At 38.4% G+C, this 18,191-nt stretch overlaps 1 protein-coding gene across 5 annotated transcripts in view; it reads left to right on the forward strand.

The window, feature by feature from the left end:
- Positions 1-18,191, forward strand: part of GCC2 (GRIP and coiled-coil domain containing 2) — a 70,235-nt gene that overhangs the window by 26,060 nt on the left and 25,984 nt on the right. For 3 of the 5 annotated variants that reach the window (XM_084753559.1, XM_084753560.1, XM_084753562.1), the window contains 6 exons: positions 9,565-9,669; positions 10,339-12,783; positions 13,381-13,453; positions 15,927-16,027; positions 16,112-16,210; positions 17,978-18,097. In XM_084753559.1, coding sequence (XP_084609685.1) covers positions 9,565-9,669; positions 10,339-12,783; positions 13,381-13,453; positions 15,927-16,027; positions 16,112-16,210; positions 17,978-18,097 — 2,943 coding nt within the window. Of the gene's footprint in view, positions 1-3,912; positions 3,945-8,991; positions 9,295-9,564; positions 9,670-10,338; positions 12,784-13,380; positions 13,454-15,926; positions 16,028-16,111; positions 16,211-17,977; positions 18,098-18,191 lie in introns of those variants that run through there. The other 2 variants (XM_084753563.1, XM_084753561.1) reach the window with 2 other exon arrangements.

Genomic DNA, 18,191 nt, shown 5'->3' on the forward strand with positions numbered 1-18,191 from the left:
GAGCACTGGCTGCTCTTCCAGGGGTCATGAGTTCACTTGCCAGCAACCACATGGTGGCTCACAACCATCTATAATGAGATCTGGTGCCCCCTTCTGGCCTGCAAGCATACATGCAGGCAGAATACTGTATACATAATAAATAAATAAATCTTTAAAAAAGAGGTTTATTCGTAGGGCGGGAGAGATGGCTCAGTGGTTAAAGAACACTGACTGTTCTTCCAGAGGTGCTGAGTTCAACTCCTAGCACCTACATGGCTGGCTGCTCACTACAGTCTGTAACAATAGGCCCACGGAATCTGCCCTCTTCTGGTATGCAAGTGTACATGCAGAAAACACACACACACACACACACACACATATATAATAAATCTTTTTAAAAGTAGAGGTTTATTCAAATCTTCTTTAAGATTCTTGTATATGTTCATAATTGCTATTTTGGAGACTGATTTATGTTTAAGCTATATTATATTTCTCAGGGTCCACTGTAATAGCATTACTGGGTTCTGTTTGAGGCATATTGTCTTATCTGTTTCATGTTGATGATTCTGTGCTGTGGTCTAGGCATCTGGAGTTATTAAGTTTGAGATATGCGTTGGTCTTAGTATCTGGTCTTGTCTTTGTCAGTGGGTGTTCTGCTCTTTGGTTGCCATTGCCCTCTCTAGATCCTAAGCCAGTGTGGTGGCTGTGGGGCCTCTGCAGGTCCGATGTCGGCAGAAAGGAATGGAGTTGGGCTAAGAGGAAAGGCTTAAGGGGGCTTTGGGAAAGAGCTAGGGGAGTCTCCAAGGAGTGGATGGGTTGGGGAGGAGGGACTCTTGCTAGGAGGCAGCAGTAGGACAAAGAAAAAGTCCAGAGAAACAAAGATAAAAGGGTTAGAGGGACCCTGGGTGCCCACTAAGAAGTGAGGTCCAATGAATGGAGTTGGGGTGTAGACAATGCTTCTGCAAGCAGGCTGCTACTGGACAGAGGGTAATGGAGGACAGGAAGGATGAGAAACACCTACCCGAGGCCCAGTGGTCACCGCAGTCCCTAATAGAAAGTGTGTTTGGGGGTTGGCAGCTGACAGCGAAATGGAGACGCTTACAAGGGAGGGCTGAGAGGACCCGTGGGAGAGCGGTAAGCTGTGTCTGCTGGATTGTGTCTTTCAATTGCTTGTTCCTAGTATCCAAACAGACCTGCTTTACATGCCAGTCTTATGTGTAGCTACTTCTGTGACATTCTCAGTAGTTCCTAAGTACCTATAGGGCCTGTTTGTTTGTTTGTTTGTTTGTGTAAGTGCTCATAAACTCTGTAAACAAGTTTTCCTTTTATGTCTTTCATAAGCTATCGTTCAACTTATCCAGAAATAACTTTGCCTTTTATTTTTCCATTATTATATTAAAATTTCTGTTTGGCTCACTGTATGCATTGTCCTTGATTGGTGCAGTAGTTTGTGCAGGCACCCCTGGGTCCAGATTCCCTGGCCTTGATGGTCAGATCTAGCCAATGGACAGCTTGTGGGGGAGAGTGGGGACTGCCTCTGACATGAACTGTGGTGCCCCGATAAGATCACTTTCCCTAGGTGGGGGAGGCCCTGTGGCACACAGAGGAAGGGGATTCAGGCTATGCAGATGAGACCTGATAGGCTGTGCCTGTATGGTAGAGAATGAGGTCCCCTTCTCTCAGAGGTCCAGGGGAGGGGAATAAGGCAGAAGAGGGAGGGAGGGTGGGTGGGAACAGGAAGATACAAGCGAGAGGATAACAATTGGGATGTAATATGAATAAATTATAATAAATTTAATTTTTTCTGTTTGGCAGTTACAATCTTTTATATACATATATATGGAATGAAGGGGACTAGGAACTCACCATTTTTCCCAGGCCAGCCTTGAACTCCTGGCTCAAGAATTATTCCTGTCACAGTGACCAAACTAGATGTAATCCTGATTAGAAACATCTAGACTTGCGGAAAATGGACGTTTGATTTTCACTTTTTATAACTTACTTCAGTTGTTTTTTTGCATTTTGTTGATTTTATAAAATATCTTGCAAATTATTTTTTGCTTTGTTTTTTCTGGACAAGTTCATATGACACTGAGATAATTCTCTGTTCCTTGAAATCTTATCTTGTGTTCATTTCCTTTACCCCACAGTTTTCATTAGTAAGCAGTAGTGTGCTTCATAATGTTTCTTGAGTAAGTAAAGTTTCAATATTATTGATAGTTTAATATCTCTAACTCTTTAAGCTCTGATTTATATAGAGATATTCTTTTTTTTTTTTTAGTTACATTGTAACCTCTGTGTTCTCTCCGTTTGCCTGGTTAGACCTGTCTTAACTTTTATTTTTTTAAATAGAACTGACTTGGCTGGTTGATCTAGTTTTCACTTCATTGACTTGCCTTCCCACACATTTTCTAAAAAGGATAAGTCTGTCTAAAGATGTTTTAGTAAAAATACATGGTTTCTCTGTGTTGCCTTGGCATTCCTGGCACTCACTCTGTACATCAGGCTGGCCTCAAACACAGAAATCCACTTACCTATGCTTACCAAGTATTGGCATTAAACATATCAGCCATCATCCGGTGCTGTCAATCTGCCTTCTAAGAGGAGAAACAAGACTATTCCCTGCCTGTTCTTTAACTGTGCCCTGTTCACATTGTCAGCCAGGTTCCTATTTTTGTTTGTTTGTTACAGAGTGTTTCTTTATAACCAGTTCTCAACCTGTTGGTCACAAGGCCATTGGGGATTGAATGACCCGTTGACAGAGGTCACCTACCAGATATCCTACATACCAGATATTTACATTACAGTTCATAATAGTAGCAAAATTACAGTTATGAAGTAGCAACAAAAATAATTTCATGATTGGGCTCACCACAGCATGACGAACTGCATTAAGGGGTCACAGCATTAGGAAGGTTGAGAATGACTGCTCTCCAAAAATTGTGTGTGTGTGTGTCCGTCCAACAGAGTGTGTTAGATCCCCTGGAGCTGGAGTTATGGATGGTTGTGAGCCTTTCAGCATGGGTGCTGGAGAGCCTAGCTGGGGTTGTCTGCAAGAGCAGTATGTGCTCTTAATCCCTGAGCCTACACAGCCGCCAATCCTCAGTCTTTAAAACCCACGCATTACACTTCCATTGACAATATCTGTTATTTCTAATTGGTTGGTTGTTTGGTTTGTTTGTTTGTTTCCATAATGCTGGAAAATGAATCCAGCCCTCACTCATGCTAAGCAAGGACTCTACGACGGATCTATGCTCTTGGAATAGCCAATCTGGAGATCTCGTTTCTCTAGACTCTTTGCCAGCTTCTAACATAGGCCTCCCTCCACAGGCCCTTCTTGTAGAGCATTCTCTTTCTGACTTAGCTTATCTTCTTTCACATTGTTTTCCAAAAGCATGTTGAAAATTTCTATGTCCTTAACATTGTTTTTTCTATTGTTTTTGTTTTTGTTTGTTCTTTTGTTTTTGTTTTTTGTTTTTTCCAAGACAGGGTTTCTCTGTGTAACAGCTGTGGCTGTCCTGGAACTCGCTTTGTAGACCAGGTTTAGCCTCAAAATCACAGAGATCCACCTGCCTCTGCCTCCCAAGTGCCGGGATTAAAAGCATGGGGCACTACCACTCAGCTTTTTCCTTTGTTCCTAATAGTTTTTTACCTTTTTTAATCTTTCATTTTCACTTTAACATAGCTTGGAAAAGGTAGAAAGATAATTAGACAAGTAGTCAAGACACTATTTTGTTGTTGTTCATAAACCATAGATTTATTCTTCACAGTTGTAAAGAATTGAGGCTTGTTTCTTTTGTTTTGTTTTGAATTTTTCTTTTATTGAAATAAATTCTTTTCTCATACAATATATACTGATTATAGTTTTCCCTTTCTCTACTCCTCCCAGCTCCTACCCACCTCTTCTCCCCTCCTGGATCCACTTCCTTTCTGTCTCCCACTAGAAAAGAACAGGCTTCTAAGAGGTAATGACCAAACATGACAAAATAAAATATAATAAGATAAAGCAAAAAATATTATATGAAAGTTGGACACAGCAGCCTGACAGGAGGAAAAGAGTCCCAAGAACAGGTACAAGAGTCAGACCCACTTATTCTCACAGTCAAGAGCCCCATAAAAATCTAAGCTAATAGCTACAGTATATGCCCAAAGAACCTGGTACAGACCCATGTTGGCTCTCTGCTTGCTGCTTCAGTCTCTGTGAGCTCATATGTACCTTGTTTAGTTGATTCAGAGGTCTGTGTTCTCCTGGTGCCCTCTGTCCCCTCTGCCTCTTACAATCTTTCTGCCTCTTCTGTGGGATTCCCTGAGCTTTCAGGGGAGGGATTTGAAGGAAACCTCTCTACATAATGTCTGACTGTGGGTTGCTGCATCTTTGATGATGACTGGATAAGGTACTGATCTGTGGAATAACCAGAATATCATTATGAATTATTTTATCAATATTTTAAAAACCAGTAGTGTTTGGTTTCCCCAAGGTATCCAGTCTCTGGTTCTTGGTTACCCAAGAAGTGTTGGGTATGGTTTCCTTCTTGTGCAGTGGACTTTAAGTCACATCAGGCATTGGTTGGCTAATCCCACAAGTTCTGTGTCACCATTACCCTAGCATTTGTAGGAATCAAAGGTTTTGAGGCTCGGTTGGTGTCCACGTCTCTCTTTTAGTACCTTGTGGAGTACCTTTCTGCATCATAAGGATGAAGGCTCTTTGTAGGCATCAGCTTGACCTTTCCATGTTCAGTGAATCCTGTGGGTGTTGTCCTCAGCAATGGGGCCCCACTGTCAGTTTGTTGAAAAGCACCCCTTTATCTTGGCAACAGCCTGGACTGTTTGCGGATTCCCAAGAGACCACTTGCCAACAACTCAATTGAATGTAACCAAGTCCCACTACCAGAAGCCTTGCCTGGCTACTAGAGATGGCCAGCTGAAGTTCTGTATCCCCCATTACTAGGATAACTCATTAGGATCACCTTCATAGATTCCAGGGAGCTTCCACTGCACTAGGTTTCCACACCAACCCCCAAATGCTCCCAAATTCCAACTGTCTCCCCTACATATTCTCCCTCCCCCCCAACTCCCCCTCCCAACCTGATCCCTCTCCCCAACATCTACTATCTCCAGCTGCCCCAGTTTCCTGTAAAATCTGTGTTGTTATCCGGCTCCAGGGAGATCCAAGCATTCCCTCTTACACTACTTCCTCTTTAACTTCCCTGGATCTACAACTTGTAGCTTGATTATCATTTACTTCATGGCTAATATCTACTTATAAATTAATACATACCATATTTGTCTTCTCTGGGTCTGGGTTACCTCAGTCAGGATAATTTTTTCTGGTTACATGCATTTGCCTACAAATTTCATTATGTCATTTCTTCTTAACTGCAGAGTAATACTCCATTGTGTAAATGTATCTTTTTTTTTTTATCCATTCCTCAGTTGAGAGGCATCTAGGTTGCTTCCAGTTTCTAGTTATTACGAATAAAGCTAACATGAAAATAGTTGAGCAAGTGTCCTATGGTAGAACATCCTTTGGGTATATGCCAAGGAGTGGTATAGCTGGATCTTGAGATAGATTGAGTTTGAAGTTTCTGAGAAACTGCTATACTGATTTACAAAGCGGCTGTATAAGTGTGCAGTCCCACAAGCAATGGACAAAAGTTCCCCTTGTTCCACATCCTCACCAGCATGAGCTGTCATGTGTGTTATTGATCTTAGCCATTCTGACAGGTGTAAGATAGAATCTCAAAGTTGTTTTGATTTGCATCCTGATGGCTAAGGATGTTGAACAGTTCTTTAAGTATTTCTTAACCATTTGACTTCTATTGAAAATTCTTTGTTTAGATGTGTGCCACAATTTTAGTTGGATTATTTGTCTTCTTGGTGTCTGGTTTCTTGAGTTCTTTATGCATTTTGGATACTAGCCCTCTATTGGATATAGAGCTGATAAAGAAATCTTTTCCCATTCTGTAGGCTGCCATTTTGTCCTGTTGATGGTGTCCTCTGCCTTACAAAAGCTTTTCAGTTTCAGGAGGTCCCATTTATTTATTTTGATCTTAATGCCTGAGCTGTTGGTGTTCTGTTGAAGAAGTTGTTTCCTGTGCCAATGGGTTTAAAGTTATTCCTCAATTTCTCTTCTGTCAGGTTCAGTGTGTCTGGTTTTTATATTGAAGTCTTTGATTCGCTTAGACTTGAGTTTTATGCAGGATGATAGATATGGATTAATTTGCATTATTTTACATGCTGACATTCAGTTAGGCTAGCACCATTTGTTGAAGATGCTTTCTTTTTTCCATTGTGTATTTATGGCTTCTTTATCAAAACTCAGGTGTCCATAAATGTGTGGATTTACATTTGGGTCTTCAATTCAATTCCATTGATCAACATGTCTGTTTTTAGCCAGTACCTTACAGCTGTTTTGATTACTATAGCTCTGTCGTACAACTTAAAAATCAGGGATGGTAGTACGTCTAGAAGTTCTTTTATTGTTCAGGATTGCTTTAACTATCCTGGGTTTTTGTTTCTTCATATGAAGTTGAGAATTGTCCTTTCTTTCAAGGTCTGTAAAGAATTGTCTTGTAATTCTGATTGGGATTCTGTTGAATCTGTAGGTTACTTTTGGTAGAATGGCCATTTTTACTATGTTAATCCTACTGATCTATGAGCATGGGAGATCTTTCCATCTGATATCTTCTTCAAGTCTTTCTCAAAAATTTGAAGTTCTTGTCATACTTCTTGTCTCATTTGTTTGGTGAGCGTTACCTCAAGATATTTTATATTATTTGAGCTATTGTGAAAAATGTTGTTTCCCTGATTTCTTTCTAAGTCCCTTTGTCATTTGACATAGGAGGGTTACTGATGTTTTTAAAGTTAACCTTGTATCCAGGTATTTTTCTGAAAGTATTTATCATCCATTGGAGTTCCCTAGTAGAATTTTTAGGATGGCTTATATATACTACTTCTTCCTTTCTAATTTGTATACCCTTGATCTCACTCAGTTATCTTATTGTAACTAAAACATCTAAGTACTATATTGAAAACACATGGAGAAGAGTGAACAACCTTTTCTTATTCCTGATTTTAGTAGAATTCCTATAAAAATAATTTTTGTTGGTCTGTTTCAGTTGTTGTCTGGGAGGCTTACTACCTCAGTCTGCTAACCTAGGCCTATTGCTTGAAGCTTCTAGCCTCCATACTATCTAACCTAGGTCTAGAATGTTTTCAGCTTCTGAGACCTACTGCTTAATAAGCTCACCCTTTCTTGTTCTTTCTGAGCTCTGGGATGGCTGGTTTGATGGTTTGACTCAGCTGTTCTGGCTCAAACTCCCTTCCCAGCTGACTTATTCAATCTGGCTTCTCTCTCAGCCCAGCATTGCTCTGCTTGGCCTCAAACTAACTCCTGCAATCTTTTCTAATCTTCTGGCTCTTCATTCTCTCTCTGGCTTATTCTGTCATCACCCGTGTCTAGCTTGTTCTCTCCTTCAACCTCTCTCTGTAAAACTGTCTTGGTAAAACTGCCTCCTCTACATTGCTCCTTAAGTGCTTTCCCTTTCCTTTCTGTTCTCCTGAGAGTTGGTATATCCTATTCTGTCCGATCTTTCTCCGATTTGACACTTTTTTTCTGACAGTCAATTAAACATCACTTTCAAACATGAGTGCTTCTTTCTACCAACTGACTTTACCTTCATTGTTTGGGATTAAAGGCACACACCACCACGCCGGGACCTAAGCTTTTCTTTGCCTGAAACTTGTTCTATACCAGGCTGGCCTTGAACTCAGATCTACTTACCTCTGTCCCTTGGATTAAAGGCATGCTTGTATTCCAGCCAGATCACACAGACCTAGAAGGTCTTTGGATGTGATCTTTATTATGTTTGGGTATGTCTCTTGTATCCCAAATCTCTCCAGACCATGAAGGGGTGTTGGATTTTGTCAAAGGCCTTTACTGAATCTAATGAGATGATCATGTGGCTTTTTTCTTTCAGTTTGTTATATGATGAATTACATTTACTGCTTTTCATATGCTGAGCCGGCCCTGTATCTCTGGAATGACTCCTGCTTTATCATGGTGGATGATCTTTTTGATGTGTTCCTAGATTCAGTTTTTTATTGAGGATTTTTGCATCTATGTTCATGAGAGTAGTTAGTCCATTATTTTGTTTGTCTATCTTGTTGATTTTCTCAACCAGCTCTTTATTGTTTTTCTATTAAGTTGCTAGTATGACATCATTCCAAATTTTTTATGTATGCACTTAGAGCTATGAACTTTTTTCTTAGCTCTTCTTTCATTGTGTCCCATAAGTTTGCGTGTGTTGTGTATTCGTTTTCATTGAATTCCAAACACTCTCTAATTTTCAGATTTCTGTCTTGACCGAGCATTCATTCAGTAGAGAGTTGTTTAGTTTCCTTGCATTTGTAAGCTTTCTGCTGTTTCTGCTGTTGTTGATATCTAGCTTTCATAGCATCTCCTTCTTTAGGTTAGAAATTTTTCCTTCTATGATTTTGTTGAAAACCTTTCTGGTCCTTTGAGCTGGGTTTCTTTTGCTTCCTCTATACCTGATTATTCTTAGGTTTGAGCTTGTATTATTTTTTTTAACTTAATATATCTATTTCTTCTATCAGATCTTCAATGTCTGAGAATCTTATCTTCCATTTCTTGTATTCTGTTAGTGAAGCTTGTGTCTGTAGTTCTTTTTTGAATTCCTAATTTTTTTTATTTCCAGAATTCTGTCAGTTTGGGATTTCTTTATTGATTCTATTTCCAATTTCAAGTCTTGAGCAGTTTATTCATTTCCTCCACTGTTTGTTTGGGTTTTGCAGGATGTCTTTAAGGGATTTATTCATTTCCACTTTAAGAACCTCTATCATTTCTATACAGGCTGTTTTAAGGTCTTTTTCTTGTGCTTCAGCTATGCTTCAGAGCCTGTTGTAGGATAGCTGGGATTTAGTGGAGATATATTGCCCTGGCTGTTAAGAGATGTTGTTCTTATGCTGGCATCGAGGCATCTGGTCTTGGGATAATTATAGGTCTGAATGTTAAGTTCTGGACCTATTTTGTTGGTTGGGTGCTTTGTTCCTTGGTTTCTGTTTCCTTTCTGGATTTTCAGAGAGTGTGGTGGCTGTGTGTTGCCTGTTTTCCTGACCTGCTCAGCTGGTGTGTTCACAGGGAATGCCTGCTGGTGTTGGAGGCTGGGATACTGGGATGAATTAGGGGAAGGAAGGTTGGAGGAGAATGGGGTCAGAGAAGTGAGACCACAGCATGTTGTCTGCGATGGAGCTTGGGATAAGACTAGGCATTGGATCACAGAAGGAGTTGGAAAGGTGTGATCTGCCTTTTGCCCAGGGAGGAGCAGCCCTTTGGTTAGCAGAGGTGCCTGGATCTGGAATCTGGGACAGAGCAACAGGTGGAGGGGAAAGGTTATAAGGAAGAGAACTTTGGGATTCATGGAGCAGAAGGGCCAGGGAAGGCTGCCATGGGTGCTCAGCTTTAGAGCTGGGGATGAGACTGGGAGACTGGGTCTGGGGAGACAGAGAGCGAGACACTTTTTTTGTTTTAACCTAAGTCAGACAAATCATATCATTCCAAAACAGGTACTAACTGAACGGTTGGATGCTCTTCTTCTGGAAAAAGCAGAAACTGAACAACAGTGTCTATGTCTGAAAAAGGAAAATATTAAAGTGAAGCAAGAAGTTGAGGTAAGTCAGCATTAATGTTCTTGTGTTTCTTTTATTTCCTTCTTTTTTCTTTTCGGTTTTTCAAGACAGAGTTTCTCTGTGTAGCCTTAGCTGTCCTGGAGTCGTTTTGTAGACTGGTTTCAAACTCACAGACATCCTCATATAGTTATGCAGAGATAGACTAATATTTTATTTTTGCATTGTTTAATGTTTTTATAGCAATATCATTCTTTAATAAAAGTCTTAAGATTTTGAGTTTTTCCCAACTCTAAACACTATTATCTGTTCAGTTTTAGGACATTTAGTAGCCCATTGTTACTTTTTTGTTTGTAAAATTTTACCTTATTTTTTTCTAAATTGTCTTTCTAATCTGTTCAGGGGATACAAATTGAAGCTTTTAAACTTACATAATTAAAATAAATAAATAAACTTACATAATTTATTACTTTTAAAAAGATAGTTAAATACAGAAGTTTCCTAGTTGTTAGTTACTTTGCATAATAGATTTTTGTATTGATGATAATAGTTGTACTTAGTGAGGCAAACCTTAAACAAAACTGTTGAAATCTAGATGTTATAATTCTCTAGGTATGTTTTGGTCATCTCTTTTTCCATTTAGTTAACCTTTTAGTGAACATAGAGATTTCTTTCATCTTCAAGTATTTATTTGTGCTTATATTTTTATAATAGGATTCTGTAACTAAGCTAGAAGATATGAAGAAAGAGTTTGAGCAATCACATAGAAACTATGAAAAAGAACTTGAAAGCTTTAAAAATGAATTGATGGCAGTGCAGTCAGAGCACAGTAAAGAAAAAGCCATTTTACAAAGAGAACTGGAAGATGCAGGAAATAAACAATTAGAGCTGTTAGAACAGCTTAAATCTCAGAGTGACTCTGAAGACAATGTTAAAAAACTACAAGAAGAGATTCAGAACATTACGGCGGTATTTGAAGAACAAAGATTATATCTAAAAAAGCAGGTAGAAGCTACCGACAAGGAAAAACATGAAGAGATTATTCATCTCCAAAAAGTCATTGAGGAAAACACTGAGCACTACCAAAAAGATATTAATACTCTTCAAGAAGAGATTTTGCAGCTGCATGCTACACACAGAGACAAAGTTAATGAACTGATGTCTCAAATGGAAAGATCAGCTAAAGAACATGAGGCAGAAATAAATAAGCTAAAAGAGAATAAAGTGCTACAGAGTGGGGCAAGTGAGACCATTCAGGAGAAACTCCAATGTGAGTCGGAAAACTTAAATGAATGCAGCTCAGAGGCAAGCCAGGAAAGTCACAATTGCTCTGTGCCCTCACAGGAAGACCCTTGTGCAGAACAAGCAGTATATGATAAAGTCAGACAACTGGAAGATTCCTTAAAAGAACTGGAATCTCAGCACAGCATCTTAAAAGATGAGGTGACTTACATGAATAATCTCAAGTTAAAACTTGAAATGGATGCCCAACATATAAAGGATGAGTTTTTCCATGAGCGAGAAGACTTGGAGTTTAAAATTAATGAGCTTCTGCTAGCTAAAGAAGAACAGGGCTATGTAGTAGAAAAATTAAAATATGAGCGAGAAGACTTAAACAGACAGCTTTGCTGTGCTGTGGAACAACATAACAAGGAAATACAGCGTCTTCAGGACAACCATCAGAAAGAAATTTCTGAACTAAGTGAGACACTTATGTCAGACTCAGAAAAAGAGAAGTTAGCATTAATGTTTGAAATACAGGGTCTTAAGGAACAGTGTGAAAATCTACACCATGAAAAGCAAGAAGCTGTGCTAAATTATGAGAGTTTACGAGAGATGATGGAAATTTTGCAAACAGAACTGGGAGAATCTGCTGGAAAAATAAGTCAAGAGTTTGAAACAATGAAGCAACAGCAAGCATCTGATGTTCATGAGCTTCAGCAGAAGCTGAGGACTGCTTTCAATGAAAAAGATGCTCTCCTTGAAACTGTAAATCGCCTCCGAGGAGAAAATGAAAAGTTATTATCTCAACAAGAATTAGTACCAGAACTTGAAGACACCATAAAGAACCTTCAGGCAGACAATAGCATGCACTTAGCCAGTCTTGGTCAAAAAGATACAATGTTACGGGAGTTAGAGGCAAAGATACATTCTCTTGCTGAAGAAAAAGGTGATTTTGTAAGTAAACTAAAAATTTCCCATGAAGAGATAAATGATCTCCATCAGAAATGGGAAGAGGAGCAGAGACTGACTCTGGAACTCAGGGAAGCAGCAGCACAAACTGCCCAGCACAACAGTGAACTGAGACAAAGAGTAACTGAATTAACAGGGAAACTAGATGAAATAGTAAGAGAAAAGAGTCAAAACGATCAAAGCGTCATGGTTCAAATGAAAACTATGACTGAAGACCAGGAAGCATTGTCATCTAAAATCAGGTCTCTTTCTGAGGAAAATGATAGACTACATTCTGAAAAGGTGCAATTGAGCAGGGATTTGGAAGCTCTTCAGTCCCAAAAAGATTTTGCCATGAAAGAGCATGTTAGTGAGTTAGAAAAGAAACTCCAGTTGGTGGTTGAAGAGCGAGATAATTTAAGTAAACTGTTTGAAAATGAGCAAGCTCAGAAGTCCTTTGTCAAAACTCAATTGTGTGAGTATCTTAAAGAAATGAGGCCAAGCATTCTAGAAGAAAAGGAAGAGGAAGATGTTGTAAACGTTCTACAAGCTGTGGGTGAATCTTTAGCAAAAATAAAAGAAGAAAAACATAACTTGGTCTTTGAACATGATGAGAGAGTGTTAGAATTAGAAAGGAAGATGAAGTGCCTTCAAGAGGAGAGTGTGGTTCAGTGTGAAGAACTCAGGGCTTTACTGAGCAACTCTGAGCAAGAGAAAACTCTCATAAAGAAAGAATTAGAAGAAACTATGTCAACAAAAGAGGCCCTGCAACTTGATCTTCTAGAAATGAAGAATGCCAATGAAAAAACAAACCTGGAACGTCAGGCTCTTTCAGCTCAAGTTGAAGACTTCTCTCAGACGCCACACAGCAAAAATGAAGTCCACAATGCAAAGGTTCTTGTAATGGAGCATGAAAACCTGAGGTCATTGCTGGAACAAAGAGACTCTGAACTACAAGATGTGAGAGCAGAGTTGGCACTGCTAAAGGTACCGTTATTGTGAGTTTTAGTGTTTGAATAGCTCTGGTCCTTGGCTATACAAAATACATGCATTAAGACTTACAGTCTGAAATGAGGTTTTAGCATTTAGGCTCAAGCAACCAGTTTCTGGCAAATGAGTTAAGAGCTTTGATATTGTGTGGCTAGTCATCAACAGAAACCAATCAAGGAAACTCAGAACTGCCCTCAGGACACAGGCAGTGCTTTTCTTTTTAAAGAACACTTGATCAAGAAAATGAGCTATAGTGGTGTTCTGTTTTAGTTAAAAATGTAAAGTTCACTTAGAAAATTGTGTTGTGAAGTTATGATAATCTATGACCATGTAGTCATTTCCGTATTACAAAGATATTTGGAATGTGTCAGATTATTCATCTTGCCCTTTGGTACTATTTTAGTAAAGGTCGTATATATAGTAGATTTATTATTGCTTGCTCTATCAATAGAAAACAAAAATAACCAAATTGCTATTTATATGGTTTTTCTTGGTAAAAATTTTCTCATGATTAAAATGACAATTTTATTGTGTGGAATGAAATGAATTCTGGTTCAGGGATCCTTTTGCTTTTTTTTTCTCTGTAAAATCTAGGATTCCTTAGAGAAATCGCCTTCCATAAAAAATGATCAACTCTCATTGGTAAAAGAACTGGAAGAAAAAATAGGTAACTATGGTTTTATATGTGTTGTCACCATTAGTTAGACAAATATCTTATATATTCTTAAGATAAATTAAGAAATGTAGTCTCAATTAATGAGTTATTAGATACGCAGTAGTTGGCTCCCTTTTCCTCATTCCCCCATTGTCCTTCTGCCATCTTTTTGGCTTCTCTTCAAATGCCACTTTCTACCATTTAATCCAAACAAAAATGCTGTTGTAATTCCATTCATAATTGATTCTGTGAATTCATTTTGGATTTTTTTTTATCCACTTAGACATTTTGAGTACTCAGCTGTTTATATAATGGCAATAACAAAGCAAACAAGGTGTAGACAGTGTGCTCAGAGTGCTCAGTAACAAAAAGACGTTGAGTTCAGTAGTTAGGTTTGGACAGGACGTAATGCTGACCTGTTTTAAGAAAAATAGTACTTCCAATAGGTCCTGAAAAATACTGTAGGAAAAGCAGCAGTTGGTGCTTGTCTCTTGATTTTTTTTTTTTTTTAAATAACATCAGAGAGCCCAGAAGGTTCCCAAGGAGTAGCCGATTATAAATGCACTAGTGAAGTGCACAAAAGAGTTAAGCCTTCACACATTTCCATCTGTGCCTTTTAGTGGCTTTATAGACTAGCTCTTTATTTCCTGTTGAAAGATGAAGAAATAAAGACTTAGTGTCATATGATGTGTCCGTTGTTCCTCAGTTTAGTACCCAGTTAGATTGGGGAAAAGAGAATGGAAAAGAGTTCAGAATGACTCCCAGTTTTATGTCAAAGATGGTTAGAGTGAAGTAGGATGCTCAGTTTTAGACTAAATACATGCAGCATCACATTGGACACTACATATCACTGGAAGTGAGATAATTAACATAAAGGTAGAACCTGCATAGTCAAATTTTGGGAATAAGGAGCCAAAGGTTGAGATTGGGGCAGGGGACTGAGAAAAAGCAGCTAGAAGGTAGGGAATTACTGAACAAAAGTTGTTATGTGCGATTGACAGTCATGGGAAAACCTTTAGCCAAGGCAGTGCTGAGAGGTATCCATTACGTTAAACAGCACAGCGGACAGTTTCCTGGTGTGCCTGGGCCAAGGCTTGGTTGTAGTAGCCTTCTAGAAAAAGATGGAGAAGACAAATTTGAGATTATATATGCAGGCAGTTCTTTTAAGGGTTTTGCTCTATAAAAGGAGCACTGTGGGTTTTGTTTTGTTTTTATTTTTTTTATTTTTTATTTTTTATTTTTGGTTTTTTCGAGACAGGGTTTCTCTGTGTAGCCTTGGCTGTCCTGGACTAACTTTGTAGACCAGGCTGGCCTCGAACTCACAGCGATCCGCCTGCCTCTGCCTCCCAAGTGCTGGGATTAAAGGCGTGCGCCACCACGCCCGGCTTGTTTTGTTTTTAATAGGAAAACAAGCATGTTTGCAAAAGCTTACCGCCTATTATGGTCTCTCCTTCCCCTTTTTAGATTCTTCTATTTATCCTTCATATACTGATAGTTTCATTTTATTACTACTGTATCTATATGATGTATATGGCTCTACTTGCCATAACATGTGTGGAAATCAGAGGTCAACCTTCAGGCTTCAGTTCTTTCCTTTCATTGTGGGTACCAGGGATAAAACCCAGGTCCTCAGGCTTGCATAGCAAGCATTTTTACCTGCTAAAGCATTTCAGTGATCTAGATAATATATCCTTGTTGCGTGTTTATAAACCGTTGGGAAATACAACTCTACCAGAAAGGAGGAATTAACCATTCTGATGCTTGAACAGGAGCAGAGATGTGTTATATATATGAAACAGGGAAGAGTGACAGTGACCTTTGCTACACAGTTCTGTACCCAGACTAATAGGTATGAACAGAACTCTTAACTGTACTTAAGAAAAGATAACAAAAGTAAAGTCCTAAACTCAAGTTTAACTAGCAGAGGTAGTGAAATAGGGTGAGGAAAGAGAGGCTTACAGGCGCAGTCTAGAGGATGACTGTGCGTGGCCACGTACATGCGCCTTACATCTTTCCTACCTTGTTCTGATTTACAAACCGTCCCTAAAATCTTCTCCTGCTCAGCATTAAGAGTCTTAGGAACTTCAGCTCCTAGGTACTTAGGAAATGACCATGTAGCCAGATGTGATGGCACACACCTGGAATCCAGCATGCAGAGGGGCAAAGGCAGGAGGAATCTCTGAGGTTGAGGCCAGTCTGATCTAGAGTGAGTCTAGGACAGGCAGAGCTACACCGAGAAGCCCCATCTGTGGAGGAAAAGAAAAGAGAGAAAGAAAACTATTAACAGAGACAAAGTTTTACATAATCTACCCCACTTGGCTAATAAATAGTTAAGGTTTCTTTTTACAAAAATAAAGTCTGGCTACTTAACTTTAATTTCGAGCTGCAAATTTTGTGTTCAAGATTAAATTTCTGGGGTTAAGATAAGTAATATCATTATTTTTCATTTTGGCTTTATATATAGTCCTTCCATTTTCTATTTTAGAAAGTCTGGAAAAAGAATCCAAAGACAAGGATGAGAAAATAAATAAGATAAAACTAGTTGCTGTGAAAGCAAAGAAAGAACTAGATTCTAACAGGAAAGAGGTAAGCCAACATATAGCCATAAGATTTTAGAATCCCTATGTTGTGGAAAATCAAGTGTTTCTGTATTTGCTGTATTTGCAACAGGCCCAGACACTAAAGGAAGAGCTTGAATCTGTCCGGTCAGAAAAGGACCGTTTGGCTGCTTCTATGAGGGAGTTCATTCAAGGAGCAGAAAACTATAAGGTAAAACAGTTACTTTAATAATAGGCTTTATTCATAATTAATAGTATACAGAATTATAAAACTGGTCCATAAAATATGTTGTTTTGGCTAGTGAAATTTAAAGTTCCCTGTTTTTGTTTTTTGTATAGTATATATAAAAGGTTAGTCTTTGTTGTATCTGGGTTTTTTGTTTGTTTGTTTGTTTGTTTGATTTTACACAGGGTTTCACTATGTAGCCCTGGCTGGCCTGGAAACAGAAATCCACCTAGTTCCCAAGTGCTGGAATGAAAAGCATGTGCCACCACACCTGGCAAAGTTAGCCTTCAAGTAGTGCTTTTAAATTATTGAGTTTTTTGTTTTTGTTTTTTGTTTTTTAAAGATTTATTTATTTATTAGGTATACAAAAGTTCTGCCTGCATGTACACCTGAACACCAGAAGAGGGCACCAGATCTCATTCTAGATGGTTGTGAGCCACCACGTGGTTGCTGGGAATTGAACTCAGGACCTTTGGAAAAGCAGCCAGTGCTCTTAATCTCTGAGCCATCTCTCCAGCCCTAAATTATTGTTTCTTAAAAGAAAATTGATTTGGCGATTTCCTCATATAAAATGTAAAAAAAAAATATGGCTATGATTATGATTTAGTATTTTCACAGTGAAGTGAATGTACCTGAGACTTCAGCTCTAGAAGAAAAGTAGGAACACAATTACTTAGACGCAATATACTTGTTTACTTAATAACACCAGACTCTTAAATTTTTTTTTCAAATCTAACAAAACACTAAACAGAAAGTAAATATTACACTTTTTCATATGTTTAGTTTATGCACCCGTGTTTGTTTACGTGGGCTGGATTCCTGGTCTGGGCAGAGGAGTCAAGCAGCAGACTTTCCTCAACTCCTGTCCCTGTAAATTTTAGTAGCACAGCAGGCACACAAAAGGACAAGATGGATGCTGTATAGAAAGGTGACGAGAGAAAAGAGGATGGACAGGAGAATTCTCTGTCAAACTCAGATTAACAGAAGACACAGAGACTCCAACACATATGAGAGGCTGTCTTCCAAACACGTTTCCTGTCTTATATGTGTAGTTTTCAGGAGAACTAGTAGAAGTATCTTGTCGTCATCACCAGTTTACAAGCCTCTGAAGCACAGAGACTCAGAGCTTCAAAGTCTGAAGAGACTAGTAACATTGCAGGTTTGGAATCTTAGCAATTGTCCCCATTCTGTTCATTTACCAAATGAGTTATACCACACAAATTTGCAAACAGAAATAAGGGAAGAAAGAATTTGAAATAGAATTGAAGAAAATATAATCCAGTCTTCATTACACTATATATACCAAAATAAATTCTGTATGTATGAAACATTTTTTTTTTAATATCTAAAATAGTATTCTCAACCCTTTACTAACTTCAGGTACCAAATACTTTTTCTGAACTTTAAAGCAATTTTTGAATTTACAAAGTAAAGTCATTGAAGATTAAAGTTATTCCTGGATTAATTCTGGAGAAAATTAGTAGATTATGGCATTATAAAGTATAAAAGGCAAAATCCTGATGTTACTGACCCGTGAAAGAGGAGTAAGCTCATATTTAAATGTAAATGTGTTTTAATCAATTCATAAGATTGTATATATTAAGGCTACTAATCTTTTGTCTTATTGCCAAATGGATATAAGCATTTTAAGAATCTCAAATGTATTCTTAAGGCTCCAAGATGGCTTGATTAATATGCTCTTACCTAGTGACTGCCTCAAAACTTAGAGTTAAATCTTGTCTTTTATTGAAGAATCTTTTGTTGGAATATGATAAGCAGTCAGAACAGCTGGATGTGGAGAAAGAACGTGCTAATAATTTTGAACATCATATAGAAGACCTTACCAAACAGTTAAGAAATTCAACCTGCCAGGTAATTTCAAATTTGATAAATTTAGATAAGCAAATTATAGTAAATATATTTTAGTCTCATTTTCTCTGACAGAAAAAGTCAAACTGTAGTCAGA

This window comes from Acomys minous (genome assembly GCF_964271855.1).
Source record: "Acomys minous genome assembly, chromosome: 13".
Taxonomy (NCBI): domain Eukaryota; kingdom Metazoa; phylum Chordata; class Mammalia; order Rodentia; family Muridae; genus Acomys; species Acomys minous.